This window comes from Phyllobates terribilis, unplaced genomic scaffold (genome assembly GCF_046119375.1).
Source record: "Phyllobates terribilis strain yellow unplaced genomic scaffold, ASM4611937v1 Scaffold_7__3_contigs__length_470593459, whole genome shotgun sequence".
Taxonomy (NCBI): domain Eukaryota; kingdom Metazoa; phylum Chordata; class Amphibia; order Anura; family Dendrobatidae; genus Phyllobates; species Phyllobates terribilis.
The window spans coordinates 400,487,568-400,506,819 of record NW_027362767.1 but is presented as its reverse complement, the minus strand read 5'-3'; the positions used below and the strand labels follow the sequence as shown (position 1 = coordinate 400,506,819).

The 19,252-nt window shown below is 42.6% G+C and overlaps 1 protein-coding gene across 1 annotated transcript in view; it reads right to left on the bottom strand.

Moving 5' to 3' along the window:
• Nucleotides 1–1,098: 1,098 nt before the first annotated feature.
• Nucleotides 1,099–19,252, bottom strand: part of TMEM91 (transmembrane protein 91) — a 78,236-nt gene continuing 60,082 nt past the window's right edge. The window contains exons 3-4 of the mRNA XM_073641604.1: nucleotides 6,032–6,175; nucleotides 1,099–1,670 (exon numbers count right to left, since the gene is read on the bottom strand). Coding sequence (XP_073497705.1) covers nucleotides 1,512–1,670; nucleotides 6,032–6,175 — 303 coding nt within the window. The 3' untranslated portion in view covers nucleotides 1,099–1,511. The remainder of the gene's footprint in view (nucleotides 1,671–6,031; nucleotides 6,176–19,252) is intronic.

Genomic DNA, 19,252 nt, shown 5'->3' with positions numbered 1-19,252 from the left:
CAGGATCCACCATTTACAAAAAGTGATGTCACAGCTCACCTCCTCCTCCTCCTGTACAATGACTGATAACACCTCTATATACAGTAGATAACACAGGATTCACCATATACAATAGGTGATGTCACAGCTCACCTCCTCCTCCTCCTGTACAATGACTGATAACACATCTACATACAGTAGATAACATAGGATCCACCATTCACAATAGGTGATGTCACAGCTCACCTCCTCTTCCTCCTGTACGATGGCATTTGCCCTGATGAGATCACGCTCAGTAAATACAGTTCAGTATGGTGTGAGTCCATCTATTACTGCCTTTGGCCATGTTCCCAACAGGAGGTAGGAGTCTAATATTAGCCCTAGGGGCCAGTTTGTACGTTCCAAGGTTTTAACATTTTTTTAACATAGTCATGTGAAAAAAATACAAAATGGAACAACAATACACTTAAAGGGTTATTCCCATCTCCAAGATCCTATCCCAATATGTAGTAGATGTAATAATAATAATATTAGCAAATACCTCCAATTAGAAATGTAGTATAGTTTTTCTGATTCACTAAGTCTCTTTCCTCATGTGCAGGCATTGCAGGACCTTAGGTATCCATGGTTACGACCACTGATATAGTGACAGCTAGTTGCTAATGGTCGTAACCATGGATAACTAAGGTCCTGCGATGCCTGCACATGAGGAAAGAGACTTAGTGAATCAGAAAAACTATACTACATTTCTAATTGGAGGTATTTGCTAATATTATTATTATTACATATTGGGATAGAATCTTTGAGATGGGAATATTCCTTTAACTTAAAAACCTGATGTAAGCATTTTTTTTCTGATGACACCTTCCCTTTAATGATTGCTGTAGGTCTCCAATCATGAAGAGGCAGCAGAACCAAACCAGCACTGCATCCTTTACTGCAACAGCGCCACTCCTGTCCATGGGCTTAGTCAGGTATTGCAGCTCATGGAATTGAAAGAAGCATAGTTGCAATACCAGACGTATCCTATGGACTTTTTTGTTTATTTAATCCCTTTGATTTTGTACAATCTCTGATAATTGTGTATTTCAATCAGCTACTTACAAGAAGAAACGTGAATAAATCTCTTCCCAATCATTGTTTTTCTGGAAGATATGAATTTAATAAGGTTATTTCTGCACACATAGTGAAATAACATAGAAATTATCAGGCAGCAATGTCATTATCATCCAACTTATAATCATTGCAAAATAATGGATTATTATGTGTAGTCCCGCTCCTTCCTTAGTAGCCAATTTTCAGTTGTTCGGGTCTCGTGAATGAAGAGATATGTCCACGCTTGATCCGATACAGAATAGGATAAGAAAAAAGTGCAAGACATAAATAAGACGAGGCTGGGTCATCTATGATTAAAGTGCGTCCAATGGTATGATCTGTGTACGAGCCCCAATGGGCATCCAATGTAGGCCATCGGTGGGCCGTTCCTACAGAAGGTCCCTTGTAGAGCGGTGATGTTCTTTGGGAAATGTCTCCTAGGTTGGCGCTCTGTTAGACAGATATGCAATGAGGGCCACCACCGCACCCACATAGGTGCAAATGCCAAGGAAGATGGACAGAACGGCCAGCAGAAAAGTTTGTCTGGAAGCCACACTTGCCCCATGGTAGTCACCTTGAGCTGAGGCCTTGTTGGTCTGTAGAGAAAGGTAAGAATCCATTAGCAGAGTGTAAAGTAATCACAGAAGAAGTGTTCATAATACCTTAAGTTCATTGTTGAAATTTTTTTTCAATGAACACATCATTTTTAGGCCATGCCCCACCACGCTTCTTAAACTTATACACTTCCTCCATACCTCTATCACGCCTCCTACACAGCTCCTTCATACCTCTACCATGCATCTTATGCACCTCCTTCACAGCTCTACCATGCCTCCTACACACCTCCTTCACACCTCTACCAGGCCTCTTACACATCTTTACCATGTCTCCTACACACCTCCTTCACACATCTATCATGCCCCTACACACCTCCTTTACACCTCTACCACGCCTCCTACACACGTCCTTCACACCTCTACAATGGCTCCTACATACCTCCTTCACACCTCTGCCATGCCTCTTATACAGCCCCTTCACACCTCTACCACACCTTCATCACACCTCTACCACGCCAAGTACACACCTACGTCATGCTTCTACCACGCCTCTCACACACCTCCTTCACACCTCTACTATTTCTCTTACAAACCTCCTTCACACTTCTTACACACCTGTACCATGTCTCCTACACACCTCCTTCACACTTTTACCACGCCTCTTATACACCACCTCTACCATGCCTCTTAGGCACCTCCTTCACACCTCTATCATGCCTCTTACGCACCTCCTTCACACCTCTACCATGTCTCTTACACACCTTCTTCACACCTCTCACACCTCCTCCATACCTCTACCACACCCCCTGAATGGGCATTTGGGCACACCAAAAACCTCTCAGCACCATGGACATTTGCCAACTCCTCTGTCTGAAGAATTCCTTAGCATGGTCTATCAAGATTCCTCTTATATCCTTTATGGGATGGAGGTAGTAATAGCTTAAGTATCTGTTGATCTAATGTTCTTTGGGCCAACTACTATTCCTTCATACACTATTCCTTCATACATAAAATGAGAACAATGGGGATGGGGGAAAATATATGTAAGTGGGTTAAGAATTGGCTCAGTGATAGGAAAGAAAGGGTGGTTATTAATGGAACACACTCAGACTGGGTCTCAGTTAACAGTGGGGTACCACAGGGGTCAGTATTGGGCCCCCTTCTTTTTAACATATTTATTAATGACCTTGTAGGGGGCATACAGAGTAGTATTTCAATATTTGCAGATGACCCTAAACTCTGCAGGGTAATCAATACAGAGGAGAACAATTTTATATTACAGGAGGATCTATGTAAACTAGAAGCTTGGGCTGATAAATGGCAAATGAGCTTTAATGGGGATAAATGTAAGGTAATGCACTTGGGCAGAGGAAATAAAATGTATAATTATATGCTTAATTGTAAATCACTGGGCAAAACTGTAACTGAAAAAGACCTGGGTGTGTTGGTGGATGACAAGCTCACGTTTAGTGGCCAGTGTCAGGCAGCTGCTGCAAAGGCAAATAAAATAATGGGATGCATTAAAAGAGGCATAGATGCTCATGAGGAGAACAGAATTTTACCTCTATACAAGTCATTAGTGCGACCACACTTAGAATACTGTGTACAGTTCTGGTCTCCGGTGTATAAGAAAGACATAGCTGAACTAGAGCGGGTGCAGAGAAGAGCGACCAAGGTTATTAGAGGACTGGGGGGTCGGCAATACCAAGACAGGTTATTACACTTGGGGTTATTTACTGTGGAAAAACGAAGGCTTAGGGGTGATCTTATTACTATGTACAAGTATATGAGGGGACAGTACAAAGACCTTTCTACTGATCTTTTTACTCTGAGGCCTGAGATGGGGACAAGGGGGCATCTTCTACATCTAGAGGAAAGAAGGTTTAATCATAATCACAGACGGGGATTCTTTACTGTAAGAGCAGTGAGACTATGGAACTCTCTGTCGCATGATGTTGTAATGAGTGATTCACTGCTAAAATTTAAGAAGAGCCTGGATGCCTTTCTTGAAAAGTATAATATTACAGGTTATATATACTAGATCCATTAATAGGGCGTTGATCCAGGGAACTAGTCTGATTGCCGTATGGAGTCAGGAAGGAATTTTTTTCCCCAATGTGGAGCTTAGAATTTGCCACATGGTTTTTTTTTGCCTTCCTCTGGATCAACATGTTAGGCTATGGGTTGAACTAGATGAACTTAGTCATCCTTCAACCTTAAAAACTATGTTACTATGTTACATGCACTCTCAGTTCAATAGAGCATGCATGTGCTCAGAATGGAGAGACACTGGGATTTTGAAAGGACTGGGCATGAAAAATTCAACACATCCGATCCTTTTAACTCAATATCATCTGGCAGGGGAGAGTTGTGAGGCAGTTATACAAAATAGAGTTGGCCAGTCCTGCTGAAATTAGTGGGTTCAGCCATATACGGACTGCGAAATACGCCCACGTGAACCCGGTCTTAGTCGGGTGGATGATTGGTCATACAGAAGCTATTTTATGGCAATGGGAACCTCAAGATCATCACAAGGAAAGTTATGAAGCACTGAATGTAGATGATATTAACTCATATAGTGTAAAACGCTGCTATAATATCAACTTATCCTTTCAAGACCATTTCCACTCATTATATTTTTATGCATAGATGTACATGGCCTCCCAGAATCCCCCCTGGCTATAGCGTGGGCGACATTCATTATGTATGTGGTGAACCACCGCCTGGTCCAAAGCGTGCAGGATGAAGTCAGCTTACTAGGTGGAAAAAACATTTTAAACACCGCCTTTGACCTTGAAAGAGAAGCCTCGGCCGTTGTCACGATAAACATATAAGCGGCAATTAATGTCATGAAAACTGGCTAGCTCAAGGCCTTTGTGGGCTGTCATGCGGTTGTACGGCTTTTTTTCAGTCTTCTCTGTCTATCCTGATATAGTCATTTTGCAAATTCCTATGGATTCAGAATAATGCGGTGGGGGGAGGGGGTGTAGAAAGTTTGTAAATTTCTTGGTCTGTGGCCACCAAGACCTTTCATATATGTAGACCATGTACCTTTCATATGGCCTTGAGGAAGACAGCACATATGAGGGGGTCCTTCCCTCCATAGACTACACATACAGTTCTTGGTCTATGGCCACCAAGATTTTGCATGTATGTAGACCATGTACCTTTCATATGGCCTTGGAGAGGACAGCACATATGAGGGGGTCCTTCTCTCCATAGATTACACATACAGTTCTTGGTTTATGGCCACCAAGATTTTGCATGTATGTAGACCATGTACCTTTCATATGGCCTTGGAGAGGACAGCACACATGAGGGGGTCCTTCCCTCCATAGACTACACATACAGTTCTTGGTTTATGGCCACCAAGATTTTGCATGTATGTAGACCATGTACCTTTCATATGGCCTTGGAGAGGACAGCACACATGAGGGGGTCCTTCAATCCATAGACTACAAATACAGTTCTTGGTTTATGGCCAAGACTTTGCATGTATGTAGACAATGTACCTTTCATATGGCCTTGGAGTGGACAGTACATATGGGGGGTCCTTCCCTCCATAGACTACACATACAGTTCTTGGTCTATGGCCAACAAGATTTTGCATGTATGTAGACAATGTACCTTTCATATGGCCTTGGAGAGGACAGCACACATGAGGGGGTCCTTCTCTCCATAGACTACACATACAGTTCTTGGTTTATGGCCACCAAGATTTTGCATGTATGTAGACCAGGTACCTTTCATATGGCCTTGGAGAGGACAGCACATATGAGGGGGTCCTTCAATCCATAGACTACAAATACAGTTCTTGGTTTATGGCCAAGACTTTGCATGTATGTAGACAATGTACCTTTCATATGGCCTTGGAGAGGACAGTACATATGGGGGGTCCTTCCCTCCATAGACTACACATACAGTTCTTGGTCTATGGCCAACAAGATTTTGCATGTATGTAGACAATGTACCTTTCCTATGGCCTTGAAAAGGAGAGCACATATAGGGGGCTCCTTCCCTCCATAGACTACACATGGGAAATCCAACCTAAAAGTCATGAGTAGCTTAAGATGGACCCATATTCCTTACTAATAATGAGGCCAATATTTCTTACTAATTCGGGGTCTCTCTCTCCATCAACTGCAATGTTATTGAATGGCCCAATGGTCAAGTGGAGAAGAGGAAATCTGTGCCAGGCTCTACTGCTTTGGAGGGTGTCGGGGTCCTGTTATAGACCCCCAGAATCCTGGGAATGTTCTATCATACCAGTTCTCCAGAAGCTTAGGAGACCACTGAACCATTGTTTTCTCTACCCTGAACCTTTTATTTTTCCCTGTTTTTCTCTTATTCCACATTTTCCAGATCAAACAGCAGTAAAAATCACTGTCACCGGTTCTTACCTTTTGTGATAGGAAGAAAGCAGCAATGCCCAGGGGCCAGAAACAGCACAACATGGAGAAGACAGCGAGTCCCAGGTAATCCTGGGGCAGGAGCAGAGAGAAGTGACTCTCACTATCTGTGTCACTGTCACTGGATGAATCGTTCTGTGAAGATAGACAGGGATGATGATCAGACACATAATAATGGAGTAGCCACTTCCTTCTACACAACCTAACTGATATTATGAGACATAGATATAACAAAACTGCAAAAATTGCAATTAATTCTGCTGCTGGAAATATCCCCAGTGGCAAAAAGTAGTGAAGAAGTTACCCTCGGTAGTCTATCATGATAAAAGGGTTAACGATATAAACACTGGTGGTCTAGATTAGTAAAGGGTTTAATGTTCATATTCCTGGCAGTCTAGGGGTTAATGGCGATATCACTGGTGGTGTAAAGAAGTGAAGGAGTTAATGGTCCCTCCCTTGTTGGTCTAGTGTAGTGAAAAAAATTAGTGGTGGGCTGGCCTAGGTTACAATGGGGGTTAATTATTATATCCCTAGTGGTCTAGGGTGATTAAGGGATCCCCGTGAAAAATTCCTGGTGGTATAAAGTAGTAAAGGGGTTAATGGTTTATATTTTAGTGGTCTAAGCTAGTGAAGATGTTAAGGTCGTCATCTCTAGGCTCGTAATGAGTTTAATGTTTATATCCCTGGATGTCTAGGGTATTGAAGGAGTTAATGTAGTAATACCTGTTGATATAAAGTAGTGAATACAGTAATATTCCCAGCCTTGTTGGTCTAGGGTAGTGAAAGGATTATTCTAGTCACCTTTGGTGGTTTACCCTGGTGATTACATCCCTGGTGGTCTAGGGTGGTGAAGGGTTTAATGGAGAAAGTCCTGGAGGAATAATGTTACTGGTTCCTCCCTCGGTGGGTAGTGATGGGGTTAATGTAATCATTTCTTGTGGTCTAGGCTGATAAAGGGTTAATGTTGGAGGTCTGTGGAGATGTTAATGGAATTTATCTTTGGTTGTATAGAGAAGTGAATGGGTTAATGGTCCCTGACTTTGTGGTCTAAGTTAGTACTGGGGTAATGTAGTCATCTCTGGTGGTCTGGTGAAGAATTTCAGCTTTATTTCCCTAGTGGGCTAGTGGGGGTGAAGGAGTTAATAGTGCCCTATATCAATGATGGGATTATTAATAAAACTCTGGTGGTCTAGGGCAACAAAGGACAAAATCCAAGACCAGAAGGGGGTGGGGTGAACCATAAAACCCCCATATTGGCGTACGAGGACTTGGCAAATATCCCTCCTTTCCTGGGTGAAAGGAATGGAGGTGGGATTCTTGGTCCTACTTGTTTGTTTTTTTGCAGATATACCCCACATCACATCTGTGCTTGTTATATACGGTGGGTCTCGAGTCTACAACAGCGCAGATAATCCCCCGATGTGGCGGCATCTATACACTACAATACATGGCAGCTGCGCTCGCTGACTGCCGCCCTCTCACAGTAATTAAATGATTGATTTGTTTCATTAGGTTCATTCCTGACTAAGTGGTAAAATTAAAATACCGTGTAAAGGTTTTCATTCTGGCTCCTGATGCCCAATAGGCTTTTAGGTGTACGGCCAGCCCGGCAGTGATTTTACATTAACCATTCTACAGGTCAATATTATTTGATTAGTTGGCCATTGATAAACACTCATGATGCCAGAAGATGAACAAGCAGGTGATCAGGTATTGGATCCAGAATTTACTTTACTGTTTTTTAGTACCATAAGACAAAGGAATGGTCAAATAGTCAAAAGCTGTGAACTGGATTGCTGCTGAGCATTGGCAACTAGATCATGACTGTGGCCACTTAACATAGAAAGATGTTATATGGGTGCATATACCTAAGTGTTATAAAGACATACAGTATGTGGCCTGTTATGGGGCATCTGTTGCCATGAGGGGGGAATTCTGCATTCTCTCAGGAAAATCAGGGCACGTCATAAACAGAAGGAAGAGACAAAGTTGTAGCCAGGTAACGGTCCGAGGTCAAAATACTAGGAGGATAGCGGATCAGAGCAAAGGGGATAAACAGATGGATGGTTAGAATGAGGTCCAAGGTAAGGCAGCGATAGATTAATGAGCAAAATATGAGGCACAGAGTAAACCAACATACGTAGCTGAAGTTACGGCTGACAGCTATCTGGGACTACCAGGTCAGTTAAATAGCTGAGCAATCAGAGCAACTGACAAGAGCGCAGCACCTCCCAGTCTCAGATTGGACAGCTGGCTGTTAATAAAAACACAGACAACTCAGCACACCCCTGCACCAGACTGGACAACTGAGCTGTCAATCACTGCACAGACAGCTCAGCACGCCCCTGCACCAGACTGGACAACTGAGCTGTCAATCACTGCACAGACAGCTCAGCACGCCCCTGCACCAGACTGGACAACTGAGCTGTCAATCACTGCACAGACAACTCAGCACGCCCCTGCACCAGACTGGACAACTGAGCTGTCAATCACTGCACAGACAGCTCAGCACGCCCCTGCACCAGACTGGACAACTAAGATATCAGTCACTGCACAGACAGCTCAGCACGCCCCTGCACCAGACTTGACAACTTAGCTGTCAATCACTGCATAAACAGCTCAGCACTCCCCTGCACCAGACTGGACAACTGAGCTGTCAATCACTGCACAGACAGCTCAGCACGCCCCTGCACCAGACTGGAAAACTGAGCTGTCAATCACTGCACAGACAGCTCAGCATGCCCCTGCACCAGACTGGACGACTGAGCTGTCAATCACTGCACAGACAGCTCAGAATGCCCCTGCACCAGACTGGACGACTGAGCTGTCAATCACTGCACAGACAGCTCAGCACACCCTTGCACCAGACTGGACAACTGAGCTGTCAATCACTGCACAGACAGCTCAGCACGCCCCTGCACCAGACTGGACAACTGAGATATCAATCACTGCACAGACAGCTCAGCACGCCCCTGCACCAGACTTGACAACTGAGCTGTCAATCACTGCACAGACAGCTCAGCACTCCCCTGCACCAGACTGGACAACTGAGCTGTCAATCACTGCACAGACAGCTCAGCACGCCCCTGCACCAGACTGGACAACTGAGCTGTCAATCACTGCACAGACAGCTCAGCACACCCCTGCACCAGACTGGACAACTGAGCTGTCAATCACTGCACAGACAGCTCAGCACGCCCCTGCACCAGACTGAGCTACTGAGCTGTCAATCACTGCACAGACAGCTCAGCACGCCCCTGCACCAAACTGGACAACTTAGCTGTCAGTCATCTGCACAGACAGCTCAGCACGCCCCTGCACCAGACTGGACAACTGAGCTGTCAATCACTGCACAGACAGCTCAGCACTGAGCGGTGGAATCATTACACATGGTATGATTCTCTGCCCGTCAACCAGTAGGGTTTCTTCTACCTTTTATTACTCGAAGAAGGACAAGCAAATTTTTCAGTGGTTTGTGAATCAATTGTCTCTGTTTATTTATCAGAAAAGGCTGCTGAAAACAGACATACACCAATTAATTACACCCTTGTGCACTCAAAGTACTAAGTATATTACAGAACAGCATATCGTCAACAGTTTCCATATGGCAACCTTTATTTTTAAGACTTCATAGAGATGATGGAACTGTTCCTGACGGACCTTACTATGCATGATTGGCTTATTTCTGTGAAGTAGGAAAGTGACAATTATCCTGTCCAATTTTTCGCTCCCAAAAAAGGCTGTCATTATTTAGAAAATGTCAGCCATTGGTCCGACTAATTATATTGAACTATGCAAATCTTTACCAGCAGTAAGAACTATAACACTGCCCTCTACGGACAGAACTATCAACACGTTGGAGAACTTTGTCATTTAAGGACAGTCACATTTTACAATTATTTGAAAACTTATGTGTTAAGAATTTTTTATTTTTATTATCACTTCTACCTGGTATACATCGGTGGATGATCAATCGCGGAGCCCGAGGCAAGCGGCATACAAAACTCCTCTGCGCATTTTTTTTTTAAGATATGGGATTTGCTACCAAAAAAAGTAAAAAGCGGCTCGTTTGTTAAGGAATATACTATAGAATTCACTTTGAAAAAGGCAACATCCATCCAAGTCTGATAATATGAAAGGCAGGCGCAACACCTAAATAACACGGGCTCATTGCTTTAGACAGCCCCCTCTTCATAGTACAGTATTCAAATAGGGAAGAGGGAGACAAGCGGCTGCCAGGCACCACTTATCTCCTGGCAGAACAAAGAACATACCCAATCCTTGCTTCCCCCACATCTGCTGCCGGAGTCATCCAGAGGCCCCTATAAATATTAGATTCCCATCCAAATACACCAACATTTATCTAATGCTTACAGGCAGATGAAAAACCTTATACATTACAATAGTTTTGGCCAAGAGTAAGGACACTTCAAAAAACTACAAAAGCCTTCAAAGAAAGAGAAGTACTGAGCCCATAAAATAAAATTCAATAATGTTTATTTGGTATCAATATTAAAAGACATATACATTAGAAAAGGAGATAGAAACAGAGAAACTGCTGTACTGAGGTGACCCAGACAAATAGTTATAACAAGTGTTACATAGCTGACTAAAAGCCAGTAAGGAGTTATACTAAAGTGCTACTGCAGGTAATGAAGTTGCTAACTACAAGCCCTGGCAAAAAATTATGGAATCACCGGGCTCGGAGGATGTTCATTCAGTTGTTTAATGTTGTTGATAAAAAGCAGATCACAGACATGGCACAAAACTAAAGTCATTTCAAATGGCAACTTTAGGGCTTTAAGAAACACTAAAAGAAATCAAGATTAAAAATGTGGTACTCAGTAAGAGTAATTTTTTTTTCAGACCAAGCAGAGGGAAAAAATTATGGAATCACTTAATGCTGAGGAAAAAATTATGAAATCACCCTGTAAATTTTCATTTCCAAAACTAACACCTGCATCAAATTAGATCTGCTCGTTAGTCTGCATCTAAAAAGGAGTGATTACACTTTGGAGAGCTGTTGCACCAAGTGGACTGACATGAATCATGGCTCAAACACGAGAAATGTCAATTGAAACAAAGGAGAGGATTATCAAACTCTTAAAAGAAGGTAAATCATCACGCAATGTTGCAAAAGATGTTGGTTGTTCACAGTCAGCTGTGTCTAAAATCTGGACCAAATACAAACAACATGGGAAAGTTGTTAAAGGCAAACATACTGGTAGACCAAGGAAGACATCAAAGCGTCAAGGCCGGAAACTTAAAGGAATATGTCTCCAAAACAGGAAATGCACAACAAAACAAATGAGGAACGAATGGGAGGAAACTGGAGTCAATGTCTGTGACCGAACTGTAAGAAACCACCTAAAGGAAATGGGATTTACATACAGAAAAGCTAAACATAAGCCATCATTAACACCTAAGCAGAAAAAAAACAAGGTTACAATGGGCTAAGGAAAAGCAATCATGGACTGTGGAGGACTGGATGAAAGTCACATTCAGTGATGAATCGCGAATCCGCATTGGGCAAGGTGATGATACTGGAACTTTTGTTTGGTGCTGTTCCAATGAGATTTATAAAGATGACTGCATGAAGAGAACATGAAAATTTCCACAGTCATTGATGATATGGGGCTGCATGTCAGGTAAAGGCACTGGGGAGATGACAGTCATTACAGCTTCAATAAATGCCCAAGTTTATATTGATATTTTGGACAGTTTTCTTATCCCATCAATTGAAAGGATGTTTGGGGATGATGACATAATTTTTCAAGATGATAATGCATCCTGCCATAGAGCAAAAACTGTGAAAACATTCCTTGAAAGAAGACGCATAAGGTCAATGTCATGGCCTGCAAATAGTCCGGATCTCAATCCAATTGAAAATCTTTGGTGGAAGTTGACGAAAATGATCCATGACAAGGCTCCAACCTGCAAAGCTGATCTGGCAACAGCAATCAGAGAAAGTTGGAGCCAGATTGATGAAGAGTACTGTTTGTCACTCATTAAGTCCATGCCTCAGAGACTGCAAGCTGTTATTAAAGCCAGAGGTGGTGCAACAAAATACTGGTGATGTATTGGAGTGTTCTTTTGTGTGTTTGTTTTTCATGATTCCATAATTTTTCCCTCAGAATTGAGTGATTCCATAATTTTTTCCTTCTGCTTGGTCTGAAAAAAATTAACCTTACTGAGTACCACATTTTTTATCTTGATTTCTTTTAGTGTTTCTTAAAGCCCTAAAGTTGCCATTTGAAATGACTTTAGCTTTGTGCCATGTCTGTGATCTGCTTTTTTCAACAACATTAAACAACTGAATGAACATCCTCCGAGCCCGGTGATTCCATAATTTTTGCCAGGGGTTGTAGTATACATGATTGCAAAAAAAGGATATTTTTGATATACACATTGGAAATAGGGAATTTCCTTTAAAAAAATCCAATAGATACGGTATTTAGCACCAGCGGTATGAAAAAATTGCAATGTGAATAGGACCTAGTGGTCATGTGACACATCATATGTTGATATAAGATTTCTATTTGCAAAGGTATTATATGCAGTGGGCATAAATAAGTATAATGCAGAGGAAAGTCATAGTTGGTACATAAAATGGGATAAGGCAGTGCTGGATATACAACCTGAGTGCAGTAGATATGGTCCCTAACACGAAACACGAAACGCGCGTCAGGGGCCATATTTACTGCACTCAGGTTGTATACCCAACACTGCCTTATCCCATTTATGTACCAACTATGCACAACTCTGCGGTCTACCAAAAAATCCTGAAGGAGTATGTCCGGCCATCTGTTCGTGACCTCAAACTGAAGCGCACTTGGGTTATGCAGCAGGACAATGATCCAAAACACACCAGTAAGTCCACCTCTGAATGGCTTAAGAAAAACAAAATTAAGACTTTGGAGTGGCCTACTCAAAGTCCTGACCTTAATTCGAGGTAATTGAGATACTGTGGCATGACCTTAAAAAGGCGATTCATGCTCAGAAACCCTCCAATGTGGCTGAATTACAACAATTTTGCAAAGATGAGTGGCCAAAATTCCTCCAGAGCGTTGTAAAAGACTCATTGCCAGTTATCGCAAACGCCTGATTGCAGTTGTTGCTTCTCAGGGTGGCCCAACCAGTTATTAGGTTTAGGGGCAATCACTTTTTCACACAGGGCCCTGTAGGTTTGGATTTCTTTTTTCCTTTATAATAAAGACCCTTATTTAAAAACTGCATTTTGTGTTTACTTGTGTTATCTTTGTCTAATATTTACATATGTTTTTTGATCTGAAACATTTAAGTGACAAACATGCAAAAGAATAAGAAGTCAGGAAGGGAGCAAACACTTTTTCACACCAATGACACCACTTTACCCATCTAATATTCCATCTATCTAATATCCAGCCATGTAATATCCTATCTATCTATCTATCTATCTATCTATCTAATCTATCTATCTATTATCATTAATAGAGATGAGCGAACCCGAACTTGAACTGTAAAGTTCGAGGTTCGTATCAGACACCTAGTGTCCAGTGCTTAACTCCGAACATGGACTTCTCCAGGAAGTTCGTTTTAGTGTTCGGAGTTCCGGTAGAACTGTGTGAGAGAGAAATACTCTGCTTCCTTTTGCAGACCCCTATCCCTTACTACGACCATTTTACAGCACCAAAGTTTGGGTCCCCATTGACTTCTATGAGGTTCGGGTTCAAATTTGGGTAGGGTTCTGGTACCCAAACCGAACTTTGGACTAAAGTTCGACCAAACTCGATGAACCCGAACATCCACTGGTCCGCTCATCCCTAATCACTAACTCAATCTAAATAATATTTACAGTAATTAAATCTAATAATAACATACAATTAGTGCTCACAAACAATACTTGAAAAGCAGCAGTTTGCTTTTAAGAGCTGCACTCCCTACTGGGACAGGAAGGTACAGTTATTGTCCACCATCGTGAAGTTCCCGCCTGAGTCCTGGGAACCTGGGATACCAACTTATTTAAAAGTTTTAGCGCAGGAAAAATACTTAAGTGGATATAAAATAGTGAAATATATGGTTGTAGATTCACTATAAATAAAGGCTATGTAACCTTCTCACATAATTATTTTTATTGTTCACTTGCTTCCTAAATGTAAGGTAAAGCAGCTTTCTAAATAGTTTTCATTAAAAAATTTCTACCGTTTTGTAGCTGCAGAATATCTGTAACTGAGTGCTTTTGCAAAAAACATACAAATCCATCACATCTCCTACTCAGTTCTCTCTGCTCTCACCCTTTATTCTCTCAGTGTTAGAAATAGCAGCAGAGAGGGCATTTGTACACAAAACTCCACAGAATGGAGAGGGGAGAAAGCATCTACAGTCTCACGGAGGGTGGAGAAAACATGCTATAGAAAAGGAGGAAAGCGAATGAAGAGGAAATGAGTGCAGGATAGAAGCTGTGCTGATACATGAGCTAATTAAGAAAAACAGCACCTTGGCTACACACAGATCTCACATCCAGCCTATATTACTGAAAAAGACATTCTCACAAGAGAAAAATATGAAACTTGGATCAGGTTGCAAACTGCATATCACGGGGTCTGAAAATGAATGAAGGAGTGAAGATTGTAGATTGATACTTAGTGTAATTTTATTAAATAAAGGTAACCAATAACATATGTAAAAATCACTTTTCTGCATGTAAAATATCCATAACCTTTAATTTAATGATTGATAATAGTAAAGTCTTATAGATAGTAGAGGTTTCTATCCCGTTTAGGTGGCGCACTGCTGCAATTGTTTATAGGTGCACTCGTCCGGGGAATCCCATGAGTACAAAGTCTCATTTGCAAAGAGATGGGGAAGGTCGGTGTTGATGCTCCATACTGATCGCTTGATTTCCTTTCGTGGCAGGAATTGATCCAGAATGTACAAATTTGCATACAATTATATTTCTGCATCTCAAAGACATATGTTACATAGAAAAGCATTAAACATGGGGGGCGGCACTGCAGAGTCTATAGACCATCAATGTCTCAGAGAAATCCTAAACAGCTCTGACCTCTGAGTATTTTACTTGTCAACGAAGATGGTTAAGATGGAAGAGAGGCATCCCTACCACCACCACCCCCTCCATCTGTGCCTCCACTGTCCCCGGCTCGCTTGGTATCAGACTGTAAATGACCTGACAATTGTAGGGCAGCCAAGCGTGCAGGCACTGTCTGTCAGACACAATGCAAATAACACCGCCATTCTGAGCACAACACTAGTACCCAAACTGATACAGCGATAAACAGTATAAATAAAGCTCCTGGGCCCCATGAGAAGTCTTAAACTGGGGCCACACATATTATATGTCATTCACAATACTAGTGTCCTCATTTTTTGATGCATGTGTATTTGGACCCCCTCAAGCTCCAGATGTCAGGTTCGACTGCTACCCTACAGCCATTATAGGCATGTCACTGGCAACAAAGACAATGGCGATAATAAAATAAGGAGACTTATCAAAACTGGTGCAAAGAAGAAAAAAAAACAGCACTTTCTTGTAGCAAATAAGGTTGGTTTTAATCACAGCAGAATCCTACCTACCCAAATAAATGTAGGCTATCAGCCCAAGAGAGGAAACACATTAGGTTAGGTTCCCAGCAAAGAAGATCGCCTTGTTGTGGCTGCTGGGCATACATTAATTGGTCAATTTATGCACTAAGTATCTTCATTTTTTCCTATTTTCTATAGAAGTAATGCAATTCCAATTTCATATATTTAATGTTTGCATGCTATAGCGTTACAGAGGGCAACTTTATTTGTTAGTTATATTTGGAGGTGGCTACTCTTGGTATGCACCTTTTCTGTTTGTGAGTGACGTTCAGTCTTTTGATATTTGAATACATAGGCTCTCTGACAGAGCAATCCTCCCATCAGCCTATGGCGTTTTTAATTACAGCAGGATCCTACCTACCCATATAAATGTAGGCTATCAGTCCAAGAGAGAAAACACATTTAGGTTAGGTTCCCAGCAAAAAAGATCACCTTGTCGTGGCTACTGGGCACACATGAATTGGCCAATTTATTGGCTAAGTAGCTTAGTTTTTTCCTATTTTCTATAGCAGTAATGCAATTCCAATTTCATATATTTCATGTTTGCACGCTATAGCACTACAGAGTGCAACTTTATTTGTTAGTTATATATGGAGGTGGCTACTCTTGGTATGCACCTGTTCACACTTGTTCTGTTTGGAAGTGACGTTCAGTCTTTTGATATTTGTTTCTTGCAGCAAACAATCAGAACACGTCTTTCACAAAAGGATCCCTGAAGAACGAGAGGGTGGAAACCTGATAGTAACCAATGGAGGAGCCTATAGGCTGTGGGGGAACAATTCTAAAGACATTCATCAAGGGTAAGACCAAGAACATTCGATACGCCCAACAGAATTAGTATGGAGGAAAGACCCAAAGAAAATGGCTGAAACTGTCTCTTGGAAGAAGGCCTTGCAACAAAGTCTGTTACAACCCTCTTACACGAGGGGGTCTTGTTGTCAGTGGTGGATTATTCAATGGGTGGATTGTTTCTAAAGATTTTGATAATCCTCTCTCTCATCTATCTATCTATCTTGTAGTGCAACAACCAATTTACATAAATAAAAATTAAAAAAGTAGGCAGCACTCTTTACAGAGAATATTCAATGTAAAAAATGCAAAAGTTTATTGGCACATGTGGTAAAAGGCATTTTACTGTTTTAGCTGCACAGAGCTTTTATGTTGCCTTTTTCCCCATGGGCCAATAAACTTTTGCGCTGTTTGCATTTAATATTTACTAGAGTGGTGTCTTCATTTTTTTTAGGATTAATCTATATATCTCTCTAGTCAGCAGCTTAAATGTAAGGAGATGGACATATTGCCCACGTTTCCCCCTTGAAGAACATGTGTATTGTTGCAAAAGTATTTTCATTAGTAATGTGAACTGTGAAATGCGTCATGGTGTTGGTGTTGTATTCAACCCAGCAACAGATAGTTAACAAGGACAGTTAAATTTGGGACTAGCCCAAGGTGGAAAGGGGATAAGTTGAAGGGACAGAGGTAGTTTTCTGTCATAATGTCAGAAAGGGCCCTGAGTGAGTAGAAAAAAGAGCTAAGGTCTGATGTGAGCATGGCCACATGGCTTGGGTGTCCTTGAGAGAGGAGACAGAGGATAGAGAGATCCTAGAGGAGAGTAAGAAAGGGAAGTGACCGAAAGAACAGCGTGATCGATCGGAGATGGGTCCTGGGTCAGGACGTTGAGCAGTACGGCCCAGAGTTTATAACTCATAAAGCTAACGGGCCTAGACGGGACAGAGTACGTAAGACGAAGAGGGAGTCCCATGAGCGGGAGTTCCAGAGCATCAGAGACAGAGAAGATAAGTAGCAGTCATACTGGCAGTATATAGTAGTTCCCTAGAGGGGAAAGGAGACGCGGAACTGCGAGTTGAGTAAAGGACTCTTACTAACTGGACTGTAGTAACAAGCTGGGCTGTGGTGAAGTAGAGAGGAATATTGAAGATAGACAACAAGCGAGTAAAAAGGAATTGAAATTGTGTCATATTGTGAAGGAAATGTTCATGAAGATATGTACTCGCTATCTACTGTATATAATTCCCACAAAGTTATCGATTAGTAAAGAGTTTATTTTGCACTGGTGGTCGTCCTCTTTGAAGTCCTCAACATCTGTTCCTGGCCAACCAACATCATCGGTTACATGCAGCCTGCAACGGCGTAGCACCCCCACAGCACAAGTCCACACACCCAGCCAGGACCCCCACCTTCATGTAACGTTAAATAGATACCGGGGAAGGTTGCACAGGAGGCGGGTGCGTGGGCCCACTCCCATGCTGGGGCCCACCTGGAGCGACAGCTACTTTTACCTGTGTGCACAGCAGCCAATACAGTTAGTCCGTAGGTCATTTTAGGCCTGCAGCCTATAGAACAGCAAAATCATGCACAGGCCATCAACGTCCCGCTGCAGAAGGCGTGGTGACGTCACTATGTTGCTCTGCCCATGCTGTGACATTGACTCTGCGGACTCTCCAGGATCTGGGTTAGGTGTCATGCAAGGTGTGTGAAAGACTAAGTGCAACACAAAGGGAAGGGGGAAATGGAGCCCAGACTCTAGGAAAAGGGGGGAGTGGAGACCTCCTAGGCTGATCTGATATCACCCTGTCTTTACTAACGTCCCTATATTGGTTCCTCACCAATCGCCGCACGCGAACCTAAACCCTGTATTTCCCTAGCACTTGGCCCTGGATATGGAAGGGAGGGATGAACACTAGTCGATCCCCCTAACGACTAAAGACAACAAGGGATACAAACACGGGTGAAAGTAGCTTAGCTTTAGCCCACTTCAGAGAGATAACTCCAAGCGTCCTCCTAGCACCACGGAGGAAGATAGCAGTCTGAGAGCTGCAAGCCTTCACAAGGAAACATGTGAGTATCACCAGTGCTGCTGTAAAGCAGACTGAAAGTATTTAAACACCCAGACAAGCGTGTTAATTAGAGCAGGAGGGAGGTAGCCGCTGGGTCCTAGAGTGTAACAGCTAAGAAGGTGTTTGTAATGTCAAACGAAGAGATTTTCTGCAACCAACTGCAGGGTGACTGTCTGTCACATCTGACACACCCGTCGCATTAGTTGAGTATATAGTGTTTATTTTATGACTCAGTACTAGTAAGGGAATGTGGGGACATTATACTGTGTGATTGGAACTACGATGGGGCCATCATGCTATGTGGGATCATACTGTGTGCGGCCATCACATTTTGCGGGGACTGTGAGGATATCCACTTTGTGTGGAGATCTGTGTGGGCATAATACTGTGTATGAGAGGGTTGTGAGGCCATCATACTTGATATAAGGGCAGTGGGTCATCAAACTGTGTGTTGGGAGGGGCCATCATACTGCGTTGGGGTCTATGGGAGTATGATACTATATGGAGGGCTGTGAAAGTGTGTGGGGGGAGTTGAAGGGGCATCATACTATTTGGAGGTCATTATACTGTGTGGAGGTTATGGGGAGCCATCAAACTGTGGGAGGCTGTAGGGGCTATCCTACTGTGTGTGTGTGTGGGGGGGGGAGGCTGTGGAGTCCTCATACTGAGTCAGATACAGGGGGTACATCATACTGTGTGGGGGGCTGTGTGGACATCATACCATGTGGAAGGTTGTGGGGGCATCAGAGGACATTATTACTTTTTAGGGTCA